The following is a 25,055-nucleotide window of genomic DNA, read 5'->3' as shown; positions in this document are numbered from 1 at the left end:
TGTGTATGCTGTGCACAGAATCTCCTTGAATGCTCTGTCACATTTTTTTTTCAGAGTTAAGGCCTACAGGAGCAGTCTAGCTTAGTCAAAGTCAAGTTGCCTTCTATCAGCATCTCATATCTTCAGCAACTGTAATCACTCCTGAAAATAGAGATGTCTTGTGTTATCTTGATGTTGCCAGGGTTGAACAAAACAAATAAAGTTAGCCTGGTTTTCTTAAAATCAGATTAATCAGCGAGGCACAAAGTAATAAAAGCATGATTTTGATTATCAAACTGGGTGACAGCAGTTGTCAGAAAATGCATATGTCACACACAGAGGTAAACTTGCCACACCAAAATTAGGAGATCTTCAGGAAGAGTGATGGCTATAGAAATGAAAACCTAAAGGATTTGAGCAGAGGTCTCAAGTAGCTCACTCAGTACATACCTGGTTGCAAAGACAAAAGTTCAAATCCTCTTTTGGAGGAAGCTTGGCAATTTTTGCCACTACCATTACACTAACCACAGCTAAGTCTGCGTGCTTTTATGTCCTTACCAAAGTACATGAAATAGATGAACATCCAGTTATTTCTTTTTTCGTCTGTTGCTGTTGCTTTTACTCAAAGGGCAAAAGATACTGGCTTTGCTGATGATCTTCTCCACTCTGTTGCTGTGGGTTTTTAAAATTACTATAATCTCAGTTTCAAAAAATGCAACTTCAGCATTGTTTTCCCTTTTCCAATAATCCAGTGAAGTTCCAGTACCATCTTGATGAGAATAAAGTGAACCATATTGCACTGTTAAAAGAGGACAAAATGTGCTTGCTCCTTCCTCTATTCTTGTGCACAAGGACCTTCCCACCACAGTACCAATTCAGCTCATACAAGAAATTTCCTCAAGTGACTCTTCTCCCTATGCCTTTATTCATCATCCATTTTGGTTTTTTTTGTGTGTTGTTTTTATTATTAGTAGTAAAAATAATATTATTATTGTTATTTTAAGAGTTAAATGTCAGCAAAGAAGGTTTGCAGGATCATTCTTTCCCCCATTTTGAAATACAAACTCAAAATCGAAGATCTCTGAGTCTGGATTTCTGGAGCTCCAAGATATAAGAAAAGAAAAGATGTTTTTTTTCCCCTGAAATACAAACCCATTTGTCTTATTCCACATGACACTCCTGACCAGGCACACAGCACTACTGAGCAAGCAGGAGCTTTGCTTCCCAGCACTTCAGCTTAGCAAGAAGCTAGGAGAGCAATTACTTTCCTACTTCGTACTTGTCACAGGCCCAGCAAAATGAGCAGGTATCTTGCTCAAAGCTACGTATGTATCCGCCATGAAGTTAGTCTTATTCTGTACACGGAGGGGGTAGCCGCCTTTACAGACCTTGAAGAAAGGCCAAGAGGTTCTTAGGAATGATGAATGCTGGTTTGGGAATTTTCATAAAATCATAGAATCATAGAATTGCTAAGGTTGGAAAAGACCCACAGGATCATCCCGTCCAACCATTCACCCATCACCAATAGCCCTTACTAAACCATGTGCCTCAACACAATATCCAAACGCTCTTTGAACACCTCCAGGCTCAGTGACTCCACCACCTCTCTGCGCAGCCCATTCCAGTGCCTGATCACCCTTTCAGAGAAGTAGTATTTCCTAATGTCCAGCCTGAACCTTCCCTGGCACAGCTTGAAGCCATTCCCTCTAGTCCTATCACTGGTTACACGGGAGAAGAGGCCAACCCCCAGTTCACTACAGCCTCCCTTCAGGTACTTATAGAGAGCAAAAACGTCTCCCCTGAGCCTCCTCTTCTCTAGACTGAACAATCCCAGCTCCTTCAGCTGCTCCTCCTAAGGCCTGTGCTCCAGACCCCTCACCAGCTTTGTTGCCCTTCTTTGTACAAGCTCCAGGGCCTCGATGTCTTTCTTGCAGTGAGGGCCCAAAACTGGACACAGTACTCGAGGTGCGGCCTCACCAGGGCTGAGTACAGGGGGACAATTACTTCCCTGTTCCTGCTGGCCACACTATTTCTGATACAAGCCAGGAGGATGCCATTGGCCTTCTTGGCCTCCTGGGCACACTGCTGGCTCGTGTTCAGTCTAGCATCAATCAATACCCCCAGGTTCATTTCCTCGACACAGTCTTCCAGCCACTCTGCCCCAAGCCTGTACTGTTGCCTGGGGTTGTTGTGGCCAAAGTGCAGGACCCGACATTTGGTCTTGTTGAACCTCATCCCATTGGCTTCAGCCCGGCTACCCAGCCTATCCAGATCCCTCTGTAGGGCCTCGCTACCCCCATGTACGCTAAATATATCACAGAATCATAGACTCATAGGATGATAGAGTGGCCTGAGTTGAAAAGTACCACCATGATCATCCAGGTTCAACCCCCCTGCTGTGTGCAGGGTCGTCAGCCACTAGACCAGGCTGCCCAGAGCCACATCCAGCCTGGCCTTGATTGCTTGAAGGGATGGGGCATCCACAACCTCCTTGGGCAACCTATTTCAGTGCGTCACCAGCCTCTGCGTGAAAAACGTCCTCCTAATATCTAACCTAAATCTCCCCTCTCTAAAACCATTCCCTCTTGTCCCATCACGATCCAGCCTTGTAAACAGCCGTTCCCTCTTCTGTTTATACTCTCTCTTCAAGTACTGGAAGGCCACAACGAGGTCGTCCTGGAGCCTTCTCCAAACTGAACAATTCCCGTTCCCTCAACCTTTCCTCATAGGAGAGGTGCCCTCTGGTCATCCTAGTGGCCTTCCTCTGGACCCGCTCCAAGAGCTCCACGTCCTTCCTGTGCTGGGGGCCCCAGGCCTGGACGCAGTACTCCAGATGGGGCCTCACAAGGGCCGAGTGGGGGGGGGACAATCCCCTCCCTCTCCCTGCTGGCCACCCCTCTTTTAATGCAACCCAGGATACAGTTGGCCTTCCAGACTGCAAGCACACACTGCTGGCTCATGTCCAGCTTCTTGTCTACCAGGACCCTCGAGTCCTTCTCCGCAGGGCTGCTCTCAAGGAGATCATCCCCCAGTTTGTATCAAAACCTGGGATTGCTCCATCCCACGTGCAGCACCCTGCACTTGGCCTCACTGAACCTCACTAGGTTTTCATGGGCCCACTTCTCCAGCCTGTCCAGGTCTCTCTGGATGCCTTCCTTTCCTTCCAGTATATCAACTGCACCACTCAGCTGGGTGTCGTCTGCAAACTTGCTGAGGGTGCACTCAGTGCCATCATCTGTGTTGCTGATGAAGATGTTGAAGAGCGCCAGTCCCAAGACTGACCCCTGAGAGATGCCGCTTGTGACCGGTCTCTGGCCCAACACAGAACCATTAATCACAACACTTTGGCTGCATCCAGCCAAACAATTCCTTATCCATCAAACAGTCCATCCTTCAAATCCATGACAACATCCCTGGAGATGTTCAAGAGACGTGTAGAGGTGGCTCTGACGGACTTGGTTAGAGGGCATGGTGGGGATGGTCTGGAGCTGGACTTGATGATCTTACAGGTCTATTCCAACCTGAACCTCGGGGATCCGTGCCGGGTCCAGCGCTATTGAACATCACTGTAGGCAACCTGGACAGGTTTGAGCGCTCCCTCAGCGAGTTTGCAGATGACACCAAGCAGAGCACTGCAGGTGACACACCAGGGGAAAGGACGCTATTCAGAGGGAGCTGGGCAGGCTTGAGAGGTGGGCCCGTGCCAACCTCATGCAATTCAACAAGGCCAAGTACCAGGTCCTGCACCAACTGGGTCGGGGCAGTCCCAAGCACTGATACAGCTTGGGCGGTGAATAGCTTGGGAGCAGCCCTGAGGAGAAGGATTTGGGGATGTCGGTTGATGAAAGACTAACACGAGTCAGCAGCGTGCACTTGCAGCCCAGAAGGCCACCTGGATCCTGGGCCGCATCAGAAGAAGCACGACCAGCAGGTCGAGGGAGGTGATTCTGCCCCTCTATTCCGCTCTCGTGAGAACCCACCTGGAGTACTGCATGCAGTTCAGGGGCCCCCAGCACAAGAAGGACACGCGGCTGTTGGAGCGGGTCCAGAGAAGGACCACAAGGATGATCAGAGGGCTGGAGCAGCTCCCCTGCGAGGACAGGCTGAGAGAGCCGGAGCTCTCTGCTCATGAGTCACGAGACTGTCCCCTTTTTTTACTGCTTGTCTCTGCAGTGTGAGCTCCCTGACCGTCTCAACTTCAGCATTAGTCAGGCCTTTGGTTCAGGACACTGTCTCTCATTGGATTTGATTTATTAGCCCCAATTCCAATTGTATGGTACTGTACTGGGTTAACTTGCATTCTGATACCATTTTTGGTCAATTAGTCTTTCTCCCTTAGGAGAAAGGAAAAAAATACCCCTACAAAGATGATCCAATGCCTGAGATAAAGAAATGGACTGCTACGGAAAAAAGCATCAATTATTTCAGAGAATGCGCCATGACGGAAATGCTGCATGAGCCCACGTTTGTTCCTGGTGATCCACACCAAGAGCATCATCCTGAGAGAGTCAGGTGTACACCAAGTCTGTGGCGTCAACTTACAAGAACTGCACCAGAAAAGGATGCCAATACACCAGCAGGAATGCATGTCAGAGGGCAAAGAAGACCCCTTTTATTCAAACCGATTAGTAGGCTTCATGACTTCGAGCACAAGCCCGCGAGTTGGGCTGCCGGCAGGGCAGTTCCGGGCTGCACCTCCCCGCGGGCCCGGCTCCTCGGCAGCGGGCGCTACAGAGCGCTCAGCGCGGAGCTCAGCCGCCAGCCGGGCAGCGCCCGGCTCCATTTGCCGCCCCTTTCCTCCCGCGCCGACACCTGAGGCCGCGGCAGCCAGTCTACCTGGCGGCGGCGGACAGCTGCCGGGGGAGCCTCCGCCGCCCCGTCGCTCCTGTGCGTGAACAGCAGAGGAGCTGGGGGTTAGCGCTGGAGGGCCGGGGACGCTCGGCGGGGACGGGCCGACGGCGACATGCCGCCCACCGCCGCTGACTCAGGAGCGAGCGCCGTTCGACTGGCGCCCCAGGGGCGGCCGCCGCGTTCCGCGCAGCTTCGTCGCCCAAATACCACCGCACGCACCGCCCCAGCGCTGAGGCTGCGGAGCCACCGCGGCGCGGCGGAGCTTCACCTGCGGGCGGCAGGGAAGGGAGAAAGATGCGGAACGTCGGATTGGCACCGCTCCGTCTCCACAGAGGTGGAGTAGCTCCGTGCCAGCACTGAAGAGAGGAGGCGCCGCGCCTCCATCTTGAGGAGTGCGCGCAGTGAAAGGGCCGCGCTCAGGGGCAGCACGTGGGGCAGCCGCTCCGCAGCGCTGCTGGCTCCAAATGGCGCCCCAAGCACGCCGAAGCGGCCGGAAAGGGCGGGCACGGCTATCCTCGGCGGGTGCTGCTGCAGCGGAGCAGGGATGTCTCACAAAGAATGACCGCCAGGAGGGGCTATTTTTCTGGAGCGTTGATGCTGTTGCTGGAGATGAAGAAGAAAGAAGCCTAGGGAATGTGGAGAGGCCCCCATCGACTGGAAGCTGCCAAATGTTACTGCAGTTTTCAAGATGGGTAACGAGAGTCCGGTAATTATTTAGAGGCCTGTCAGTCGCACTTCAGTGCCTGATAAAGTTATGGAGAAGACTATTTTGTGAGTTACTGAAAAGCATTTCATAGTGCAGTCATTGGTCATAGCTGACATGGGTTCACGAGGGGGAAGTCGTGTTTAACAAACTTACCCTTTTGCAGAAGTTATTCACCTAGCTGACCAACGGAGGCCAGCAGACTTAGCCATGCTGTATTTCAGCAAAGCTGTTGGTACAACTTCTCAAGAGTATCCTCTTAGACAAAATGTCCAGCATACAGCTAGATAAAAGCATAGCATGGTGTGTGAGGGGTAAATGCTGTTCCGTGAGGCTGGTGGTCAGTCTTGAATGGGATTCCGCAGGGCTCAGTTATCATTGATTTTTACATCAGTGACTTGAAGACGTAAAAGTATACTGAGTAAGTCTGCCGAAGACAGTAAACTGGGAGGAACTTTTCACTTCCCCAAGAGTAGAGAGGCCTTGCAGAGTGATCTTAAAGAATTAGAGGGTTGGGCAATCACCGACTACATGTAGTTTATCAAGAGTAAGTGTTGGATTGTACACTGAGATGGGGTAACCTTGTATTTATGGGGAATGGAGGATGAGAGGCTGGAGAGCAGGCCCACAGAAAGGGAGCTGTGGTTCTGTTTGAAGGCGAGTTGAAGCAGGATGTTGGACTGGATGATCTCCAGAGGTCCCTTCCAAGTGCTACATTTTGTGATTGGTGATTATATGGCCGGTGCACAAAGGCAGTGGAGAGTGGAGGCTGACGGTACACTACCGTGGCCTGAATGAAGGCACACTCCCACTGAGCGCTGCTGTGCCGGACATGCTAGACTAACTCCAGTAGGAACTGGAGTCAGAAGCAGACAAGTGGTTGGGCCCATTCCTTGGGCCGTGGAGTGCATGCCACAGTTTTCTTTCACCTGGAACTGTTTGCTGCAGGGATGGAAACACAGCCCAGCAATTTGCCAGAGATGGATCCAAATTGCAGTGGAACAGGGCGGTGCTCCTGAGCACTTACAGTACATTGATGACGTTATTGTGTGGACAAGACAGCAGGGGAATTTTTTGAGAAAGGGGAGAGAATAATTCAGAAGGTTCTGTGAGCTGGTTTTGCTATTAAGTGAAGCAAAGCGAAAGGACCTGCACAGGAAATTCATTTGCTAGGAATAAAATGGCACAATGGGCATCATCACATCCCAGTGGATGTGGTCAACAAGATTACAGCTACGTCTCCCCCACTAGTAAGAAAGAGACACAACCTTTTCTGGGCACAGTGGGCTTTTGGAGAATGCATGTTCTGAGCTATAGCCTCGTTGTAAGCCCTCTTGATCAGGTGATGCAGAAGAAGAAGAATGTTAGGTGGGGCCCCGAGCAGCAGCGGGCTTTTGAGCAAAGTAAACAGGAGAGAGCCTGTGCCACGGCCCTGGGGCCGGTAAGGATGGGACACGCTGCAAAAACCATCCTCTAGACTCCTGCTGGAGAGAGGCCCCAGGAGATACCTGAGGCTGACCTCTTGGACTCTGGAGTGGAGCATATAGAGGTTCTGCTTCATTCGCTCAACCCATTTGGGCAGCTGAACTGTGGGAAGACACTGCTGCTTGAACCAAGAATATGGATGTAAGGGAGCATCTCTAATGCAATACTAATAATAAAATAGAAAACATTAGAATATATATAAATATAAAAATATATTTTATTACAAAAATATTTAAATGTAAAAATATAATTTAATACAAAACTAACAAAACATAAAATGTATAAAATAACGTAGGATACTAAAAATAATGTCGTTATTTTAAGAGCTAAATGTCAGCAAAGAAGCTTTGCAGAATCATTCTTTGTCGCTGCTCAACTGAAAGAGCAGAGGGAGCAGGCCCCTGCGCACAGCCTTCTTCATGTTTGCCTTCTTAGGCCACACCACAGCATCCATCACTTCTTTGAAGAGGCGGATGGAACCTTCTCGCACCTCACTTGACACCTGAGGGAAGAAACAGGAGGACCTCAGCAACACACTCTCACTGCCCGTGGGGAGCACAAGCCTAGGCATGGCTGATGAGGAAGATGTTTTGGAGCCACATTCTGCACAAAGGCGCAGTGTGGTCGTGCAAAGCAGTGCAACAGGTTTCCAGAACGGAACGTCTGTGCCTCAGAGTGCTCCCCCAGCCACCCCACCAGGTCAAAGCAGAGCTCCCCAGGCACTGGCACAAGGAGGAGACAGGGCTGGCCCTCGGCAATGCCTCCGGGGCATGCGCTGCGTGCTGGGCCTCCACATCCCTGCTGTGGTACCTGGAGAGAATGCCTGGCGCTGGTAGAAAAGGGAGCACTGTGGAGGGTCTGCAAGTACCCTTGGCAGAAGATGCTTGGCTCAGGTGCCGGGCTGGGCCCCAGCACAGGGGCCTCGCGTCACCAAGAACCACCAAGCTGCACCGCCAGGGACAGGGCCTGCTGGGCTGCAGAGCCCAGAAGAATACGGCACCTTAGTCAGTCACTAACTACAGACCCAGGTCTAGCCAGCTAGGCTCCTTTCTCTGTTTCAAGGCTTCCATGCCCCTGGGCACCTTCCATTGTTAAGGGGGTCTGCCTTGCCTGACAGGAATGCTTGCCCTAGCAACGTTAGGGTACAAGAATTACATTTCAGATGGCGATGCAGGGCCAGCAGCAAAGCGCTGCGAGCCTGCTCCGTGCTGATGCCGCCTGCTGCCTTTCATGTCTCAGCATCTGGATTGTCCCAGCTGCCAGGGAACGGACTGCCGGATGGGCGTCATCTTCCAAAGGCTGAAGGGCTGCAACAGAAGGGAAGAGAGCAGAGATGAAACCCACGCACCTGCAGAGACCAAGCGGCATCCCCTCCGGACTGTGCCAGCCCTCCTCATTGTTCTTCCCGGCCAGGAGGAGCACGTGAGACTGAGAGACCAGCTGGAAGCCACTGCTCAGGAGTGCTCCACCTGCCCAGCACACACAGCACTGCGCACACTCACCATTGCAGATTTCATTCAGCATTTCCTCACTTTGTTCCCTGGAGTGCTGCACAGCCAGCCCTAGGGAAAGACTACCCGTCAGACCCCCGCTCCCCAACACGCTCCCCGGAGCACAGGCTGCAGCCCAGCCAGCCCAGCTGCTTCCCCTCCCGTGCCACAGGCAGGGAGGGTGCCTGAGTGGGGACCTGAGCGAGGCACCCATCACGGCCACCAGCATGGGCAGGGTGTATCTGGGGGCTGAAGAGCTGGGCCTTGCTGCCAGGGCAAGGCCCAAAGAAGGACCCAGGGGTTGTGCTCACCAAGGAATGTGACAGCCTCGCATCGCAAGGAGGCCTGAGAATCCTTCAGGTATGGCAGGCTCTGCCACAGGTAGCCTTCCACTCTCCTCCTGTCCTGCTGCAGCTGGAGAAGAGCAGAAAAGCATGGGGCTTGCAGAGCCTCCCCGGCTGCTGCTGGTGCAACCCCTCCTGCCAGCATCCCCTTTCCCCCAGCTAAAAGGTGGGGGCTGTGTGATTGTCCTTACCAAACACATCCTGATCCCCACTGTGTTCTCCTCCCGGGCCTGGTGCTTGAGCTCCTTCCACTTCAGGAACTTGGCACACGCCACGAGGGCTTCCCCAGATGCCTACAGAACAACAGATGCAGGGAGATGGCACCACAGACCCACTTCCCAGTGTCTGAATGCATGCTGAACTCGCTCTCAGTTCCCAGACCGCCGCTGAGGTGTCAGCACACCCTTGCCCGTATATTGGTCAAGTCTGAAATTCGTACCTGTGCTACGCTCGGGGTCTCGTCGCTCATCTGAAAGAGCAGAGGGAGCAGGCCCCTGCGCACAGCCTTCTTCATGTTTCCCTTCTTACACCACACCACAGCTTCCATCATATCTTTGAAGAGGCTGATGGAACCTTCTCGCACCTCACTTGACACCTGAGGGAAGACACAGGAGGACCTCAGCAACACACTCTCACTGCCCGTGGGGAGCACGAGCGTAGGCATGGCTGATGAGAAAGGAGATGTTTTGGAGCCACATTCTGCACAAAGGCGCAGTGTGGTCGTGCAAAGCAGTGCAACAGGTTTCCAGCACGGAAGATCTGTGCCTCAGAGTGCTCCCCCAGCCACCCCACCAGGTCAAAGCAGAGCTCCCCAGGCACTGGGACAAGGAGGAGACAGGGCTGGCCCTCGGCAATGCCTCCGGGGCACGCGCTGCGTGCTGGGCCTCCACATCCCTGCTGTGGTACCTGGAGAGAATGCCTGGCGCTGGTAGAAAAGGGAGCACTGGAGGGTCAGAAAGTAACCCATCTCATTCTCAAGAGCCTGGAGAAGCAAAGAAAGGTGATGGCCCTCCTGTCCAGCACCCATCCACGGCTCTCAGCCTCCCACAGCAGACTTACGTGATTAAAAAGAGGCAGAATCTTCTCAGCCAGCTGCAGAGCAATGGGACTGGCCTGCCTCTTCCCCAGATTGCGCATTACATTTCTGAAGATATTGAGCACCTTCAGAGTAATGGGCGTGCTGGCAAAGCGCAGGGTCTCCATGACTTCTGGAAGCAGGGCCCGTATCACTCCTGCCTGTACAAAACACACAATTTCCTTTTCATCAAGAGGGCAGTGGCCACCCCGGCCTAAAAACTCTGAGTACAGAGCAGCAGCCACACGCTTTGCTTGCTGGCAGCTGCCACAGGAACGGCAGCAGTAGAATCCAGCAGGTGGTGGCCAGGCGTGCACTTACAGTGATGGGGAAGGTAGGAGAAGGAGGACAGGTGAGCAAAGACTCTGTGCCCCCTGCTCAGCCACCCCCTTTGCCAACAGGCCCCCTGGTAACCCATTTGGAAGGGTCCTGGAAATCTCCCCAGGCAGGCACCAGGACCCACCACGGCCACCACCCCACCTCCTGAGTCTCAGGCAAGGCCAAGGCACAGTGTTGCGCACTGCCCCAGTGCCGGGCTGCCAGCAGGAGGGCTTCATTTGACTAGGTCCTGCTCACCGTCTCAGGTCTCTCGGACAGCAGGACAAGGCCTGTGAGCACCAGCCAGAGGAGTGGCAGGCTTTCGATCTTCAGAAGCCTCTGGAGGCGTGCTGGCTGACACAGCTGCTGCATGTTCTCTTCTGTGGGATGCATCACCTGAAACAAAGGCAGCAGTGAGAGCCAGGCAGAGGCAGCAGGACTCCCTGCACCGTGCAGCTCCTGGCTCCTCTGGCAGCTCGGGGCATGGCACTGGGGAGACACCACCTGGCCTGGGGCGGTATCTCCCCAGCACCTTTGGAGGGCCACACCATCCCTCTGCCCCCCAGACCTAGCGCTATGCAGGATGACTTTCTGGCCTGCTCCTCCTGCCCTCTGACCTTCTGAAGCCTTTGAGGAGCGCTTGACCAGCAGGAGCTGGCACAAAGGAGGCAGCAGCCATGGGTGGCCACGGGCACTAGAGCCGGCTCAGCCTGCATGGAGGCAACGGCTCTCCCAGGCCCCAGCCAGGGCTCTGACTCTGCAACAGCCCTGCCTCAGGGAAGGGAAGGGAAGAGAAGGGAAGGGAAAGGAAGGGAAGGGAAGGGAAGGGAAGGGAAGGGAAGGGAAGGGAAGGGAAGGGAAGGGAAGGGAAGGGAAGGGAATAGGGAATAGGGAATAGGGAATAGGGTGACAGGGAGCTGGGGAGAGAGTGCCCCGAAGGAGTGCACGGTGCCTTGTCTGGAAACTCACAGTCAAGCGAAGGAGGCCCAACTCTGCTGTGGTGACATTAAAGATCTCACACAACCGCTGGTCCTGGAGAACATTGCTCAGTTCGTCCAAGATGTGCTCTGACGTTTTCAGCACGGGAAGCACGCTGCTCCACATGTCCAGGGTAGTGCTTCAAAGAAAGAGCAATGCTGTGTCAGTAGGGCTGCCTCAGCCACAGTGCCATGGCTCAGGCAGGCGCAGCAGGCCCCAGGCTGTGCTGCTGCCCCGCGTGCGTGGGGAGGCCTGGGGGCCCAGCCTGGGCCAGCAGGAGAGGCTGGGATGGCCTTTTGCAAGGGGCAGGGCAGGAGTGTGACAGGGGCCTCTGGGCTGCCATGGTCGGCATTGGCTGCTTCGGCCCTGAGCGGCCCAGCAGCACTGTTAAGCACAGTGGGTGGAGGGCCTGCTCCTCGGGATGTCCTTCCTGCAGCTTTCCTTGGCTCTGGCAACCAGAGCATCCCTGATCCCTGCTCTTCACATGGAACAAAGATGTAGGGCTGTCTGGGCTGATACCTGTCAGTTTGTGGAAGGTCGGTCAACACACTCCTCAGCACATCCTTGGGAAACTGGATGGTCAGAACATCAAGCAGTGAGAAGAGTGTCTTTTGAAGTGATTTGCTGTTTCTTTCCAGGCTTCTATGGATGGACCCCAGAATCTCTGGCACCTGTTGCAAGAAGACGGCGAGAATTCTGCTGTCACGGCAGCCATTTGCCCCCCAGCCACTGCTATTGCTGCCTTTCCTGTTGCTCTTTGCAGGTTTAAAATGGCTTCAGGTGCCAAACAGCAGTGGAGGGCAGGACGTATTATTGGCATGGCTGGTGCAAAGGTAGATGCTTTGGAACCACATTCTGCACAAAGGCACCATGTGGTCATGCACAGCAGTGCAACAGGTTTCCAGCACGGAATGCCTGTGCCTCAGAGTGCTCCCCCAGCCACCCCACCAGGTCAAAGCAGAGCTCCCCAGGCACCGGGACGTACAGGAGACAGGGCTGACCCTCGGTAATGCCTCCGGGGCATACGCTGCCTGCCTGGCCTCCACATCCCTGCTGTGGCACCTGGAGAGAATGCCTGGCGCTGGTAGAAAAGGGAGCACTGGAGGGTCTGCAAGTACCCTTGGCAGGAGATGTTTTGCACAGCGGCCAGGCTGGGCCCCAGCACAGGGGCCTCACGTCACCAAGGACAACCAAGCTGTGCTGCCAGGGACGAGGCCTGCTCCTCCTGCCCTCAGACCAGCGCAGCCTCTTGCTGTCACGCCTTGAGGAGCAACTGACCTTCGAGGAGCTGGCACAAAAATGGCACCAGACGTGGGTGGCCATGGGCACTTCTCCTTGGCCCTGCAGCCTTCTCCTTCTGTGCAGAGGCCGTGCCTCTCCCTAGCCCAAGCCACGGCCCCAACTCTGCCCCTGTCCTGCCCCAGGTTTCCAGTCTGGGAAGCAAGGCAGGGAAAGGCAGGGAGCTGGGGAAAGAGAGCCCTGAAGGGGAGCACAGTCCCTTGTTTGGTAACTCACAGTCAGCCGGAGGAGGCCCGACTCCGCTGTGGCGATCCTGCACAGCTCTTTGTCCTGGAGAATGCTGTACAGTTCATCCAAGATCCTCTCGGAAGATTCCGGCAGGGTAAGCACCATCTTCCAGACCTCCAGGGTAGTGCTGCAAGCAAAGAGCAATGTTGTGTCGGCAGGGCTGCCTCAGCCACAGCGCCATGGCTCAGGCAGGCCCGGCAGGCCCTAGGCTGTTTTGCAGCCCTGGCCCTGCTGCCCCGCGTGCTTGGGGAGGCCTGGGGGCCCAGCCTGGGCCAGCAGGAGAGGCTGAGACGGCCTTTCCCGAGGGGCAGGGCAGGAACCCGATGGGGGCTCTGGGCTGCCATGGTTGGCGTTGGCTGCTTCGGCCCTGAGCGGCCCAGCAGCACTGTTAAGCACAGTGGGTGGCGGGCCTGCTCCTCAGGATGTCCTGCGGCTTTCCTTGGCTCTGGCAGCCGGAGCATCCCTGAGCCCTGCTCTTCTCATGGAACAAAGATGCGGGGCTGATACCTCTGATCAGTGTGTGGTAGCTGGGTCAACACGCTTGTTAACACATCCCTGGGAAACCGGCCTGCCAGCACATCAAGCACTGAGAGGAAGATGGCCTGAACTGACGTGCTGTTCCTTTTCATCTTTCTCCAGAAGCCCAGAATCTCTGGCACCTGTTGGGAGGACAGAGGGAGAATACCGCTGCTGCTGTACTGCAGCCATTTGCCGTGTGCCACCGAGATTTCTGTTCTTCCCAGTGCACTGCCCTGGCTTAAAATGGCTTCAGGTGCCCAAGAGCATCTGACTGCTTACGTCCGTCAGCCAGGTGTCAGGGTCTTTCAAAACCAAATCCAGTATAATCCTGGCATACTCCTTGTCCTCAGCGCTGCAGTCAGCAGTGGTCTTTTCAAGGGTCTTGAGGACGATGCCTGTAGTCTGAGGAGGGTCCAGGAGTTTTCCAAGCAGCTATGGTAGGAAGGAAAAAAGGGAGGGAAGATAAGTCAAACTGAGTGTGAGAACATGGTGTGGAGGGGGAAGACCAGAGGAAAAGGGCAAAAGAAGACACTTCCTTCAGGGCAGAAGCATGCCGAGGGCTCCCACCTGTGCCCGAGCTTGTCTTGCAGGTAGCCCTGAGCTGTAGAGGCAGCTCTGGGATGCAAAAAGAAAGGGAGAGAGCCTGGCTGGAATGTTCGTCTCTCCTTACCTGCTGCCTGAAACTGCTGGCTGTGAAACCGCAGAGCTTCCAGATCCGCTCCATGGCCCTCTCACGCACATATTTGATCCCAGAGTAGGTGAAGGACAGCAGCAACTGGGAGGAGAGGAGCTGCTGGTTAGCCTGGAAGCTGCTGATGCCAACTCCAGCAGAAGCAGGTCTGCTGAGCTCCTGGCTGGAATCACAGCATCCACCCAGGCTTCCCCTGAACTTGTGCCAAGCCCATCCTCAGGCTACTGCCACTGAGGTCCCTTGCTGGCTCCAGCTGCAGCCAGTGCCGTTTCCAAGGAGAGGGCTCATATTCTACTACAGGGAGCTCTGGGGGCAGAGCTTCACAGTGGACAGACCTCAAAGATGCTCTGCAGCTGCTTATTGACGCTGGAGGTGGGATGGCTGCCTAGCACGATCTGTAGCATGTTGTCCATAGCACTCAGGGTCTGTGAAGAGAACAGTGGGTTGTGGAAGTCGTTCAGAGTTCCCCCTCACAACCACGAGACTGCTGTGAACCCCTCTGGCTGCCAAGGAAGGACACCCACAGATCCATGCACAGGGAGACCCTGGGGCTGCAAAGCTGCTGTGTGCAGACCAGGCTGCGAGCACCAAGTGTTGCCAGCCCCATGGCAAGAGTAAGAGGGGTGAGGGGAAGCAAGGCTGAGAGCCTGCCCGGCAAATGTCTTTCTTAACTTCTGGATACAAAGAATCCAGGAAGATGTTGAGAGGCCTGAGGTTCAGGAGTTCACTTGGTACCTACATGGTTGTAGAGGCAAATGTTCAAGACCCTGGTTGGAGGAAGGTAGAAGATGACATTGAAGCACACGTTTAAGAGGTGTAATATTCCGCTCTCTGAAAGTGCCATCGCTTCGCTGCAAATAGAGAGACACTGTTGCTAGGAGCAGTACCTCGATGCTGAGGCAGGGGTGGAACAGGAACAGGGCCCTGGGGTTGTGCTGGCCAAAGCAGGGGCTGGGCAGGTACCTCAAGGCAGCAATAGCATTCATGCAGTGGTATCTCAGTGCTGTGGTCAGCTGCTCCCTGGGCTCCTCGCACAACAGAACCTGCAAAGCACAACCAGGATGGCACCCGGCAGCTGCCAGCACCCAGCACCAGCAAACCCGGCACCGGCTGGTAGGGCCCGCGTAGCCCCCGTGCCCCTTAACCAGCCCTGGCACACACATGCTGCTGTCCACCTCCACTGCTGAGGTCTCAGCAACACCTGGAGTCCCAGCTGGGGCACCTTGGTGTCCGTGCACGATTTCCCTGCCTCCCTCTCCCCCTGCCCTGTCCTCCTCACAGGGTGCAGGTACCAGGGCGCCGTGCCCCCTCACCTCAATGTGCTCTGGCAGATCATTTAGGAAGCTGAAGATGTCCAGGCTGACTGTCAAGCCCTTCCTTATGGCACTGCTGCAGAGTAGGCAAATGCAGTTCAGGAACTGCATCTTCTGCACCAGATCCTGGGAGGCACACAGAGACCAAGGAGTGTGAGCAGGGAGAGCCACGGCCAGGGGGATGACGGAGCGCTGTGGGCTGCGGAGCAGTGCGGGATGCCTGGAGGGCAGCAGCAGCTGTGCCCAGCCAGCAGCCTGAAGGCTGAGCCCGAGGGACCGTCTGGAGATGCAGGCACGGCCAAGACGGGGACAGCTGCAGTTACCTTTTCCTTCCTCTTGACATAGGCTTCGATGCAATCTACAGCCTCCTTTTCCACTGCGTACACAGGCAGCCAGTCAGCATCTAAGCAAGGGGGAGAGAGAGCAGCGCTGCAGAGGGGCCAAAGGCAGGCGCGAGCAGAGGAAGGAGCTCTGCCCTCTCCAGCCCTGGGCCCGCTCCCTGGCACAGTCTGCCTGTGCCTGTCAGGACAAGGGGCCCTGGTGTTGAGCAGGGGGACTCGCTGCCCCAGCCCTGCCCACCACGCTGGGGGCTCTCACTCACCAGCACGCAGCGGCTCCACCTCGGTCACTTCGTAGGGCTCCGGTGGAGGTTTCCTCTCCCGGGGAGCCCCACTCTCCTCCCAGGCTACCCTGGGGCGTTTAGGAGGTTTCCTCTCCATCCTGCTGGATGAGAGCTGAGGGTGGGGAGGGGGCAGCCGCGGGGCTGCCGGGGGTTGAGGAAAACGACGTGGGCTGCGCTCGGGGGGCTCCTCGCCAGACCCGCACACTGCTGCCCTGTCTCCTCGCTGTCCTGACGGACACTGCGGGGCTGCCGTGTCGGCGCCAGCTATGCCTGGGTGACACAGGGACGTGTCACAAAGGGCCCCACTGTGACACGCTGCCCCGCCCGGGCGGGGCTGGCTCTGGACCCCGGTTCAAATGGCGTAGACCAAACTCCTCAGCAGGAGAGATGTGTGCGCCCGCTTAGCCAGAACGCTTTGGAAGTGGGCCTGAGAGCAGCTGGACTGCCCAGGCTGTTGTGCTTCTGCTGGGAGGCACCTCACCTGTGTGAGGTTTTGTCTGCTAGACTCAGCAATCTTCCTTCTCACAGCACAGGATTGCTGTGCTCTGCATCCCTATGAAGCCTGCTTCTTTCTTGAAAATAAATGACCAGGAGGCTCCTCCCAAATTTGCTCTGTTTAATATTTCTGTTCTCTGCCCTACGGATCACCTGCATCCCCTGTCACTGTTTGCGCGCCATTTTAAACCTCTTGCTTAGGTCAGCTCTGCCCAGCATTTGGGCCCAGCAGAAAATCCTTCATCCGCTGCGTCAGAAGACACTAAAACTTGGCCTACACCTTCTGTAGACAAGCTGCTGTTCTACTTAAAAAAGAAACCTGCTCAGTAACAAGCCTATTCTTTGCTTGACCATAGCCAGGCTGAAGTTACAGCTGCAAGCTGAGTCAAAGACAGTATGAAATGAGATTACCACCAGGGCAGACCCCAGGTCCATCTGCAAAAGGCGGGACAGACAAAGGTGCTTAGGTGCAACATCACAGAATCACAGAACTGAAGAGGCTGGAAATGACTTCTCGAGATCATCCAGCCCAACCGTCTGCTAAAGCAGATTCCCTAGATTAGATTGCTGAGGAAAGCATCCAAGCAGATGCTGATGATCTCCTGAGAAGGAGACTCCGCAGCCCCTCCGGGCAGCTTCCTCCAGTGCTCTGCCGCCCTCACAGGGAAATTCTTCCTCATGTTCCAGAGTAACTCCCTGTGGTCCAGTGTGTGCCTGTTGCCTCTTGTGCCATTGCTGGGCAACACAGCAAGGAGCCTGGCGCGCACACAGTGCTCCAGATGTGGCCACACCAGGGCAGAACAGAGGGAATCACCTCCCTCAACCTGCTGGCCACCCTTTTTTTAGTGCACCCCAGGTTACTGCTGATCTTCCCGACCACAGAGCACACTGCTGGCTCATGATCAACCTGTTGTCCATCAGACAAAGCAAGTCTTGGCTGAAATCTCACCATGTCACGTTGCCATGGAGAACACTATCTGTTTTCACATTGCTCCATAGAGGTGCAGCTGATGCCTTGGCCTCCCCTTGGAGTCCCTGTCCATTGGGGTGGTCTGGGTAAAATTGTACTCCGTTGGCTCTTTTTCCTTTTTTTTTTTTTTTTTTTTTTTTGGTAATATTTACTCATTTTATCAGTGCTGCTCTGTAACACTTTTTCCTCTCTTCCCCCGGAAGCCTTGTTCTTTATTCTTTATCAAGCCAGTATGCCGGAGATCATTTCGGGGATCAGAAAGAGAGAGGCATAACAGATAGACGCAGAAGTCAGGTTGAAATGGAAGGGGCTTGCTGATAACCGAGGGAACATCCGAGCCCTGGATCCAGCCTCAGAGAATCTGAGTGTGTTATACATTTTTTGTTTATGCTCTCTGCTGCAGAGAGGCCCCAGGAGTTCCCTGAAGCTGACCTCTTGGATTCTGGAGTCAAGCATATAGAGGGTCTGAAGAGTATTTTACTCCGTCTGCAAAGGAGATCTTAGTTGTCTATGAGGGGGTTTGAGCTGCTTCCAAAGTAATCAAACAGTAAGGAAACCCAGCTCTTTTTAGCAGCTTGACTGCCAGTGCTCAGTGTTTAAAAGAAAGGTTCCCCCCACCCATCATGGCACTGATGCCACTTGGATTAATTGGCTTGCATTGATTACACAGCGAGCCCAGATGGGGAACCTTATTCAGCCGGAAATCTTAGAAGTCATCATGGACTAGCCTGTAATAAAAAGTTTGGAACACCACTAGGACAAGAAGCATGGCATGCTAAAGAGGCCCCATCATACAGTAAATTACCTGAAAACAAAAGGAAATCTGCCCTGCTCACAGATGGATCACGTCACGTTGTGAGGAAGCATTGCAGATGGAAATCTGCTGTGTGGAGCCTCACATGACAAGTTGCAGATGCCACCAAAGGAAAAGGAGAATCAAGCCAATTTGCAGAGGTAAAGGCTGTCCAGATGACCTTAGATGCTGCTGAACGGGAGAGACTGCCAATTCTGTATCCTTATGCTGACTCATGGATGGTGACAAATGCCTTATGGGGTGGTCATAGCAGTAGGAACAAGACAACTGGCATTGAAGTGGTAAACCTATTTGGGCTGCTGAACTGTGGGAAGACACTGCTGCCTGAACATAGAATATGGATGTAAGGGAGGATCATGTACATGCTTCTGTGCCCAAGAGTCAGGGTACTGAACAACAACAAAATAACCATCAGGTAGATTGAATTGCCAGAATTGAGGTGGCACAAATAGACTTAGACTGCCAACACAAGGGTGAATTATCTCTAGCTTGGTGGGCCCACCAGACTTCAGGCCATCAAGGAAGAGATGCAACATACAGGTGGGCTAGAGACTGAGGTGTGTACTTAACTGTGGACACTATTGCACAGGTTATTCATGACTATGAAACATGCACCGCAATTAAACAACCAAGAGGATGAAATCACTCTGGGGGGAAGGGCGATGGCAAAATGGTTGATTATACCATCTTGCCACAGACCTGCAGTGGTAAGTGTTATGTGCTTACCATGGTGGAGGCAACCACTGGGTGGCTTGAAACATAACCAGTACCCCATGCTACCACCTGAAATACCATATCAGGTCTCAAGAAACAGGTCATATGGCAGCATGGCACCCCATGAAGAAATGAGTCAGAGAATGGGACACATTTAGAGAATTCACTTGATATTCTTGGGCCAAAGACCATGGCATTGAATGCAGAAAAATGAGGATATTCAGTGTGTACCAGAAGGGTATTTGATGCTGAGGGAGTGCAATAATTCCATGAATGTATAGAAATGTGTGAGTGTGCGTGTGTTTAATGTATGTTAATTATTGTTTGATCATATATATATTAAAGCATGATATAGTGAGGTGGACTAAGGAGTGGAACATCATGGTTTTATGTTTTTTGTTATCAGTTTTCTACATCAGAACATCATGTAGTGCACTGGGAGTTAGAGAGTTAATGCCCCAGTTCCATGGGTTGTCAATTTTTCCAGATAGCTGGTTCTCTGAAGAGAAGAACTACATCTCCCAGAAGTCTTCACTGTTCCATTTCCATTTTTCATTTAGAGGGAAAGATAAAACTGCTCATGAGACAAGTGATTGTCCCTTCTTCTACTACTCATCTCCGCGGTGTGTGCTCCCTAGCTGTCTCACCTTCAGCTTTAGACTGAATAAATTAGTAAAGAGTCTTTTTTTTGGTGTACACTGTGGGACAATATTTCCTAAAGATCAGTTATGATTCTCAATCTACAGTATTTGTTTATTGCCACATAAGAAAAAAATGAATGTTTCATACATGATCTAGTTACATTTTCTCTGGAGGCTATGCATATTTTTGGTAAGAAATGACAGTTTTCTCTGAAATGTTTAATAATTTCACAGTGTCCCTGCTAATGAAGTCCAGGATGCACCCTTATATTATGTCAGAAAGATTCTATATTACTCACAGAGTCCCTTAGTTTGAAAATATATCAAAAGCTCCTGAAAATGAGATGTCCTTTTTGCCTTTGGTCAAGAGGCCTGAATACTGCAATAGTTTTTCTTATTGTACTGCTGCAGAAAGTAAGATGTGAGAAATTCACACCTGAATGGAGCATCAAACTCTGCTAGAAATGGAAAAGAAGTGACCTGCTATTATTTCAGTTTCAGAAGCCCAGTGCATCAAGTTACTGCTAGCTGCTAAATGGCTTCCGGTGCTTCCAAGGTTCTTCAGTCTTTAGGAAGCCTTAAGAAGTTCCTTCTTTTGTTAATGCTACCACTTGCCATGTAGACTTGTTATGCTGTTTCAAAAAACTTTACCTTCACCACTGTTGAATACACCTCTGTTGAAGATACTGTATCAGCTGGGTAGCTTTAAAAACATCTTTCATTCTAAGCATGAGCCTTTTATGATATTTCTAGCATTATTAGATTACTAGATTTTGCAAAAGTGGGAATATATCTTCAGAAGTCTAAATTTAAACTGACTTACAAAACTCATTAATGCATTTGTCATATAATGGTATGTAAAGCCCATCCGTCTCCAGCCTCTCTGCTGTGGGCTGGTTGCTAGCCACCAGCTCAGACTGCACAGAGCCCCATCCAATATGGCCTAGAGCACTTCCAGAGATGCCCATATCTGGAGATGAGTTTACCTGGGAGGCCAGTGCTAGGGCCTCACCACTGACATAGTGATGGATTTCTTCCTTATATGCAATCCACATTTCTCTTCTTTCAGTTGAAAACCATTCCCCTTTCTCCTGTCACTATCAGACCTTGTAAAAAAGTCAGTCTCCCTCTTGTTTACAAGCTTCCTATAAGTGCTGGAGGACTGCAATGAGGTCTTCCTGGAGCCTTCTCTTTACCAGGCTAAGCACTTTTTCATGTGGTAAAGACATAAGTACAGATGCAGTAGGAATGATCACACTTCTTAAAACAGAAGGTTTCATTACACTTGGGTCTCCTTTGATCTTTCTTCAAAGCATGATTGCATGCATTTTTCACAAAGGGATGCCAGTAGCACCCTTGGACCAGTAAAATCAAGGTCTGGGAACAAAACGAGGGATAGGTGAAATAGTGCTCACCTTTGATTATGGAACATCGCTGATCCTGAGTACTTCAACATCTTACACTCTCTTTAGAAATGATAAGCCACACAGAGAGCCAGATATACTTTGAACCGTGACACTGGGTCTTCTTAAGATAACAATGTCTTTTGCATTTTCCCAGTATTCCATTATTTATCCAGCTAGAGCTACCAGGAATGCTGTTTTCTGTCCATTTCATCTGTGGAACAAACTAACTAAACAGCAAGTCAATTTTTCAGGGCGTATTCTTAGTGACAGTGTTATGAGGCACATTTCCTCAGACTCATTCTGTGGCTGTGGAGAGAAGTTAATTTAAGGAGATTCCTTAAGCAGATTCCTGCCCTGCTTCCTTTTCTGGAGGAGCATTTTCCTTTGTCTGCAGAGGGGGACCATGGAGACAAGCCTTCAAATACAAATAAACCTAAATGCATAAAAGTAGTTAGTGCAAGTGCCCCTATCAACTCCCAGTTAACAATTTTTTATCACTGGCTAATTTCTCTGGGAAATTGTATGGAATGTGAATCTTCAGGGGTCAAGGGATTCTGACCAGAAAGACAAATTCCTGTTGCATCTTGAAGATTAGCTCAGCATCCCTAAAACTCCATCTTGCTGCAAAATGGAGAATGGAATTGACAAAGCTAGTATCTGCACAGAGATTGTTCCCTGGAAGCCACAGGTGACTAGATTCCTCCAGGAGTCCTATAAAGATGAGCAAGTTTCCCTCCATGCCATGTGCAAGATGTGTATTGCTAGTATCGGCTGTCCTCTCCATCTGTGTCCTAGCAAGTCAATCCCCCTCCAGCAGCTCCCAGATGCCTCTCTGTAATAACTGCTGGAAGCAATCACAGGCTTCCTTCTTGCTCCTCTAGTGCCTTGCATTGCTCATGATCCAACCTGTAAGGGATAACACGGGTAACACTGGGATGTTTCAGGAGGCAACAACTGTAATTGTGCTGTAGAACTGATAAATAAGACAATAGGTTAAATATTCCATTAGTCCTCTGCAGCATGGTCTGAAATCACATGTTATAGAGACAGATCATTATTGCTGCTGTCCTCCAACAACAACGTCAAGAGTAAGAACTGAGCTGCTTTTCATAATGCACATTCCTATTGATGTCATTCTGCAAAGGCAGTATGAGTGAAAAGGGAGGTAAAGTGGCTGAAAATTGTGATGCTTGCTTTCAATTTTTGTGATCACAGCAAAGTGAAATGTGTTTAAGAGTTCTGTAATGCCTACTTGATCCCTGTAGTACATATTCCACCAAGATACTAATTTCCTTTCCTCTAGTAAAAATAAATTAATGCGACACTGCCTTAAACCTGGCTGCTAGGGCATCAAAGGAAACAAAATAAAAGGAAGAAATGAAGTGAACACAATGTCTTGATGGTAAAAACATGGAGTGATAATGAAATGAAAATTACACCAGAAAGTGGAAATTAGTATGTGAATGGAAATGATGAAATGACAATTCAGTATCAGTATCTGAAAATCTTGTAGAATATGACATATGTGCAGGTTAATCAATGACAAGACCTGGTTACACTTGAATAAAAGCAGGGAGTTATGTCATATAGCTATAATACCTTCACATGATTATAATGTTTGCAGCTTGTCTCTGAAGCATTTATTTCTCTATGAGATTCTTTTAAAATGAGTTGTAGTGAGAAGCAACTGTTCTTCCATCTAGTCTTATGGAGCACATACACTATTTTCAACATCAATATAAGGAACAAAAGATTTTTGACTTAAGAGCACTGCATCTTTAAAGCTCCATTATCCATGTTTAATCTAAATTATTCATTTCAATCTTACATCTGTTTATTAAATAATTCAAGCAGTGTAAATTCTTACTAAATACATATTTTTTCTCCTTTTAATGTATGAAATCTCCTGGCAAGCAATAAAAGGCAGCAAGCTAAGTAGTTGGGAAGAAATTCTCTTTTGAGGGGATATGGTAGAGACAGCACAAGGAAGGAAACTGTTGCAAATGCCAAATGCACTGATTTATTTAGTGTTACAGAAGTGTGTCAACATAGCACGAACAGTCATAGATTAATGAGTTACATGAATTATGTATTTAAGATCTTGCTTACAAAGCTCTAGACTAAAATATTACATCCTTTTTCTTTCCCTAACTGCTTAATTGCTCTCTCCTGACTTTGTTGACAGAGCTGAAGTACCTTTTGTTCTGGGCAAATAGGCACTTCAGTCTTCCTTTAACTTGTCATATCTGTAAGGAATTGGAAACAGACCTGAAGGAAGATGTGGAATATGCTGCTTTCATACTGATTAATTTCCTGCAGAAAAACTTAGGGTAAGGCTCAGTCAATCTGTCACGTGAGGCAAGATATCAGTACCATGAGGTTTAAGCAGTAAGTATTGTGCTAGAGAAAACTCACCCTCTTCTTTCTTTACCCAGATTTACTAACTCATCTGTGTAGAGTCACCACAAGCCTCTTCTTTATAATGCAATATTCTTCTGCAGCTAAGACATACTGAATATACTGAGCAGCTCAGGTGTGAGTCTTGACTTACCTGCCTGTTCAGTGAGCAAATTACCAATCCCAGAATATACTGGACTGTGATTAGGAAGTAGTGTGACTGGACCAGAGACCAACATAGGGGGAAGGTAAAAAAAAAAAAAAAGAAGAAAGAGTCATCCTCACATCTAGATAGATCTATCTGCTTCACTGAAAAAGACAGTTTTATTTATGTTAGTGTTTGAAGGAAAGCCCTGTTAAGTTTCTAAGCCAATCCTTCATTTCTGTTAAACTTTTGAGTTCATAATGATGTGTATGGTTGTTTTGTTGTTGTTATTGTTTGTTTGTTCTGTCTTAAATTTGTTCATTCTTCTCACTTGCTGGTTCTTGTTAAGAAAACAGTTCCTTTTGGAAGGTAACTTGAAGAAGTTCAGGAAGAGCACAAGAACCTAGAGACTAATTTTGGGGAACAGAGTATCTACATTACCAACCTTTGAGAATGTGACTTACTATTTTCTGCATCCATGACTGAATGGACATCTTTATGCTTAGGTTTTAGAATGCGTGTCATCAGATTCATAGGACTCAGAGATGATGTAGTCAGAGACCTGTAAGCTTTCAAAATCTTGTGCGTGCAGCCAGTTCATCAACAAGGTCTGTCATGTAAGATTAACCAAAGCAAGGTACAAGGAGAACTGACTGAAACTGCCCACTGAGAAGAAGGCTACTTTCTCTCATGCACAAGATGGTACCTATGCTCCACCTGACAGTATAGAGGGCAGACTGAAAAGATCAAGCCAGCAGTGCTGGAAAGGATTAAACTTATCAGAAAATACATACAAGGCATGTGTGGACATTTGGGCGTATGGCAGGAAAGCAAGGCAAGGAGGCAGGCTATGAGACTTTTCTTAGAGGAACAGGGCAGTCTTAAGCAAGGAGGGAAAAAATGTGTTGATGGATGAAAACACATAATGTTGTGTATTACTTTAAGAATTTCTCTACTTTGACTAAGAAGTTCAACTTTGTGAATTGTAGCATTTCCAGTTCATACACATCTGGAACAGCATGCTTACCCTGTCAGAAACTTCAGAGCACATCTTGGACGAACTGAGCAATGTTCTCCAGGACCAGCGGTTGTGTGAGATCTTTAATGTCACCACAGCAGAGTTGGGCCTCCTTCGCTTGACTGTGAGTTTCCAGACAAGGCACCGTGCACTCCTTCGGGGCACTCTCTGCCCAGCTCCCTGCCTCCGCGTGTCTTGCTGCCCAGCCTGGAAACCTGAGGCAGGGCTGTTGCAGAGTCAGAGCCCTGGCTGGGGCCTGGGAGAGCCGTTGCCTCCATGCAGACTGAGCAGGCTCTAGTGCCTGTGGCCGCCCATGGCTGGTGCCTCCTTTGTGCCAGCTCCTGCTGGTCAAGCGCTCCTCAAAGGCTTCAGAAGGTCAGAAGGCAGGAGGAGCAGGCCAGAAAGTCGTGCTGCATAGTGCCCTCCTGCTGGCAGCTCGGCACTGGGGCGGTGGGCAACACTGTGCCTTGGCCTTGCCTGAGACTCAGGAGTTGGGGTGGTGGCCGTGGTGGGGCCTGGTGGCTGCCTGGGGAGGTTTCCAGGACCCTTCCAGATCACGG

The 25,055-nt window shown here is 51.0% G+C and overlaps 1 protein-coding gene across 1 annotated transcript; it reads right to left on the bottom strand.

Annotated features, from left to right (window-relative positions):
- Positions 1-7,215: 7,215 nt before the first annotated feature.
- LOC101748770 (maestro heat-like repeat-containing protein family member 7) lies at positions 7,216-19,340 on the bottom strand. The gene is made up of 20 exons (XM_015280690.3): positions 15,875-19,340; positions 15,597-15,676; positions 15,274-15,399; positions 14,924-15,003; positions 14,700-14,811; positions 14,296-14,385; positions 13,940-14,044; positions 13,549-13,701; positions 13,258-13,409; positions 12,739-12,877; positions 11,743-11,894; positions 11,215-11,362; positions 10,504-10,641; positions 9,912-10,088; positions 9,292-9,447; positions 9,044-9,145; positions 8,820-8,922; positions 8,521-8,580; positions 8,174-8,325; positions 7,216-7,520 (listed from the first exon to the last, which is right to left on the bottom strand). The coding sequence occupies exons 1-19, from the start codon at positions 15,990-15,992 to the stop codon at positions 8,177-8,179; spliced, it is 2,340 nt and encodes a 779-aa protein (XP_015136176.2). The 5' UTR covers positions 15,993-19,340; the 3' UTR covers positions 7,216-7,520; positions 8,174-8,176.
- Positions 19,341-25,055: the final 5,715 nt, after the last annotated feature.

Source organism: Gallus gallus, chromosome Z (assembly GCF_016699485.2).
Source record: "Gallus gallus isolate bGalGal1 chromosome Z, bGalGal1.mat.broiler.GRCg7b, whole genome shotgun sequence".
NCBI lineage: Eukaryota > Metazoa > Chordata > Aves > Galliformes > Phasianidae > Gallus > Gallus gallus.
This window is presented reverse-complemented; position numbering and strand designations above follow the sequence as displayed.

What these genes read in the sequence shown, in the direction of transcription:
- LOC101748770 (XM_015280690.3), bottom strand. Translation starts at nt 15,992, where the DNA reads ATGGAGAGGAAACCTCCTAAACGCCCCAGGGTAGCCTGGGAGGAGAGT. An exon ending in CTACCACACACTGATCAGAG is followed by an intron (nt 12,878 to 13,257) that starts GTATCAGCCCCG and finishes CTTTGCTTGCAG; the next exon opens with CACTACCCTGGAGGTCTGGA. An exon ending in CGGGCCTCCTCCGGCTGACT is followed by an intron (nt 11,895 to 12,738) that starts GTGAGTTACCAA and finishes TTCTTGCAACAG; the next exon opens with GTGCCAGAGATTCTGGGGTC.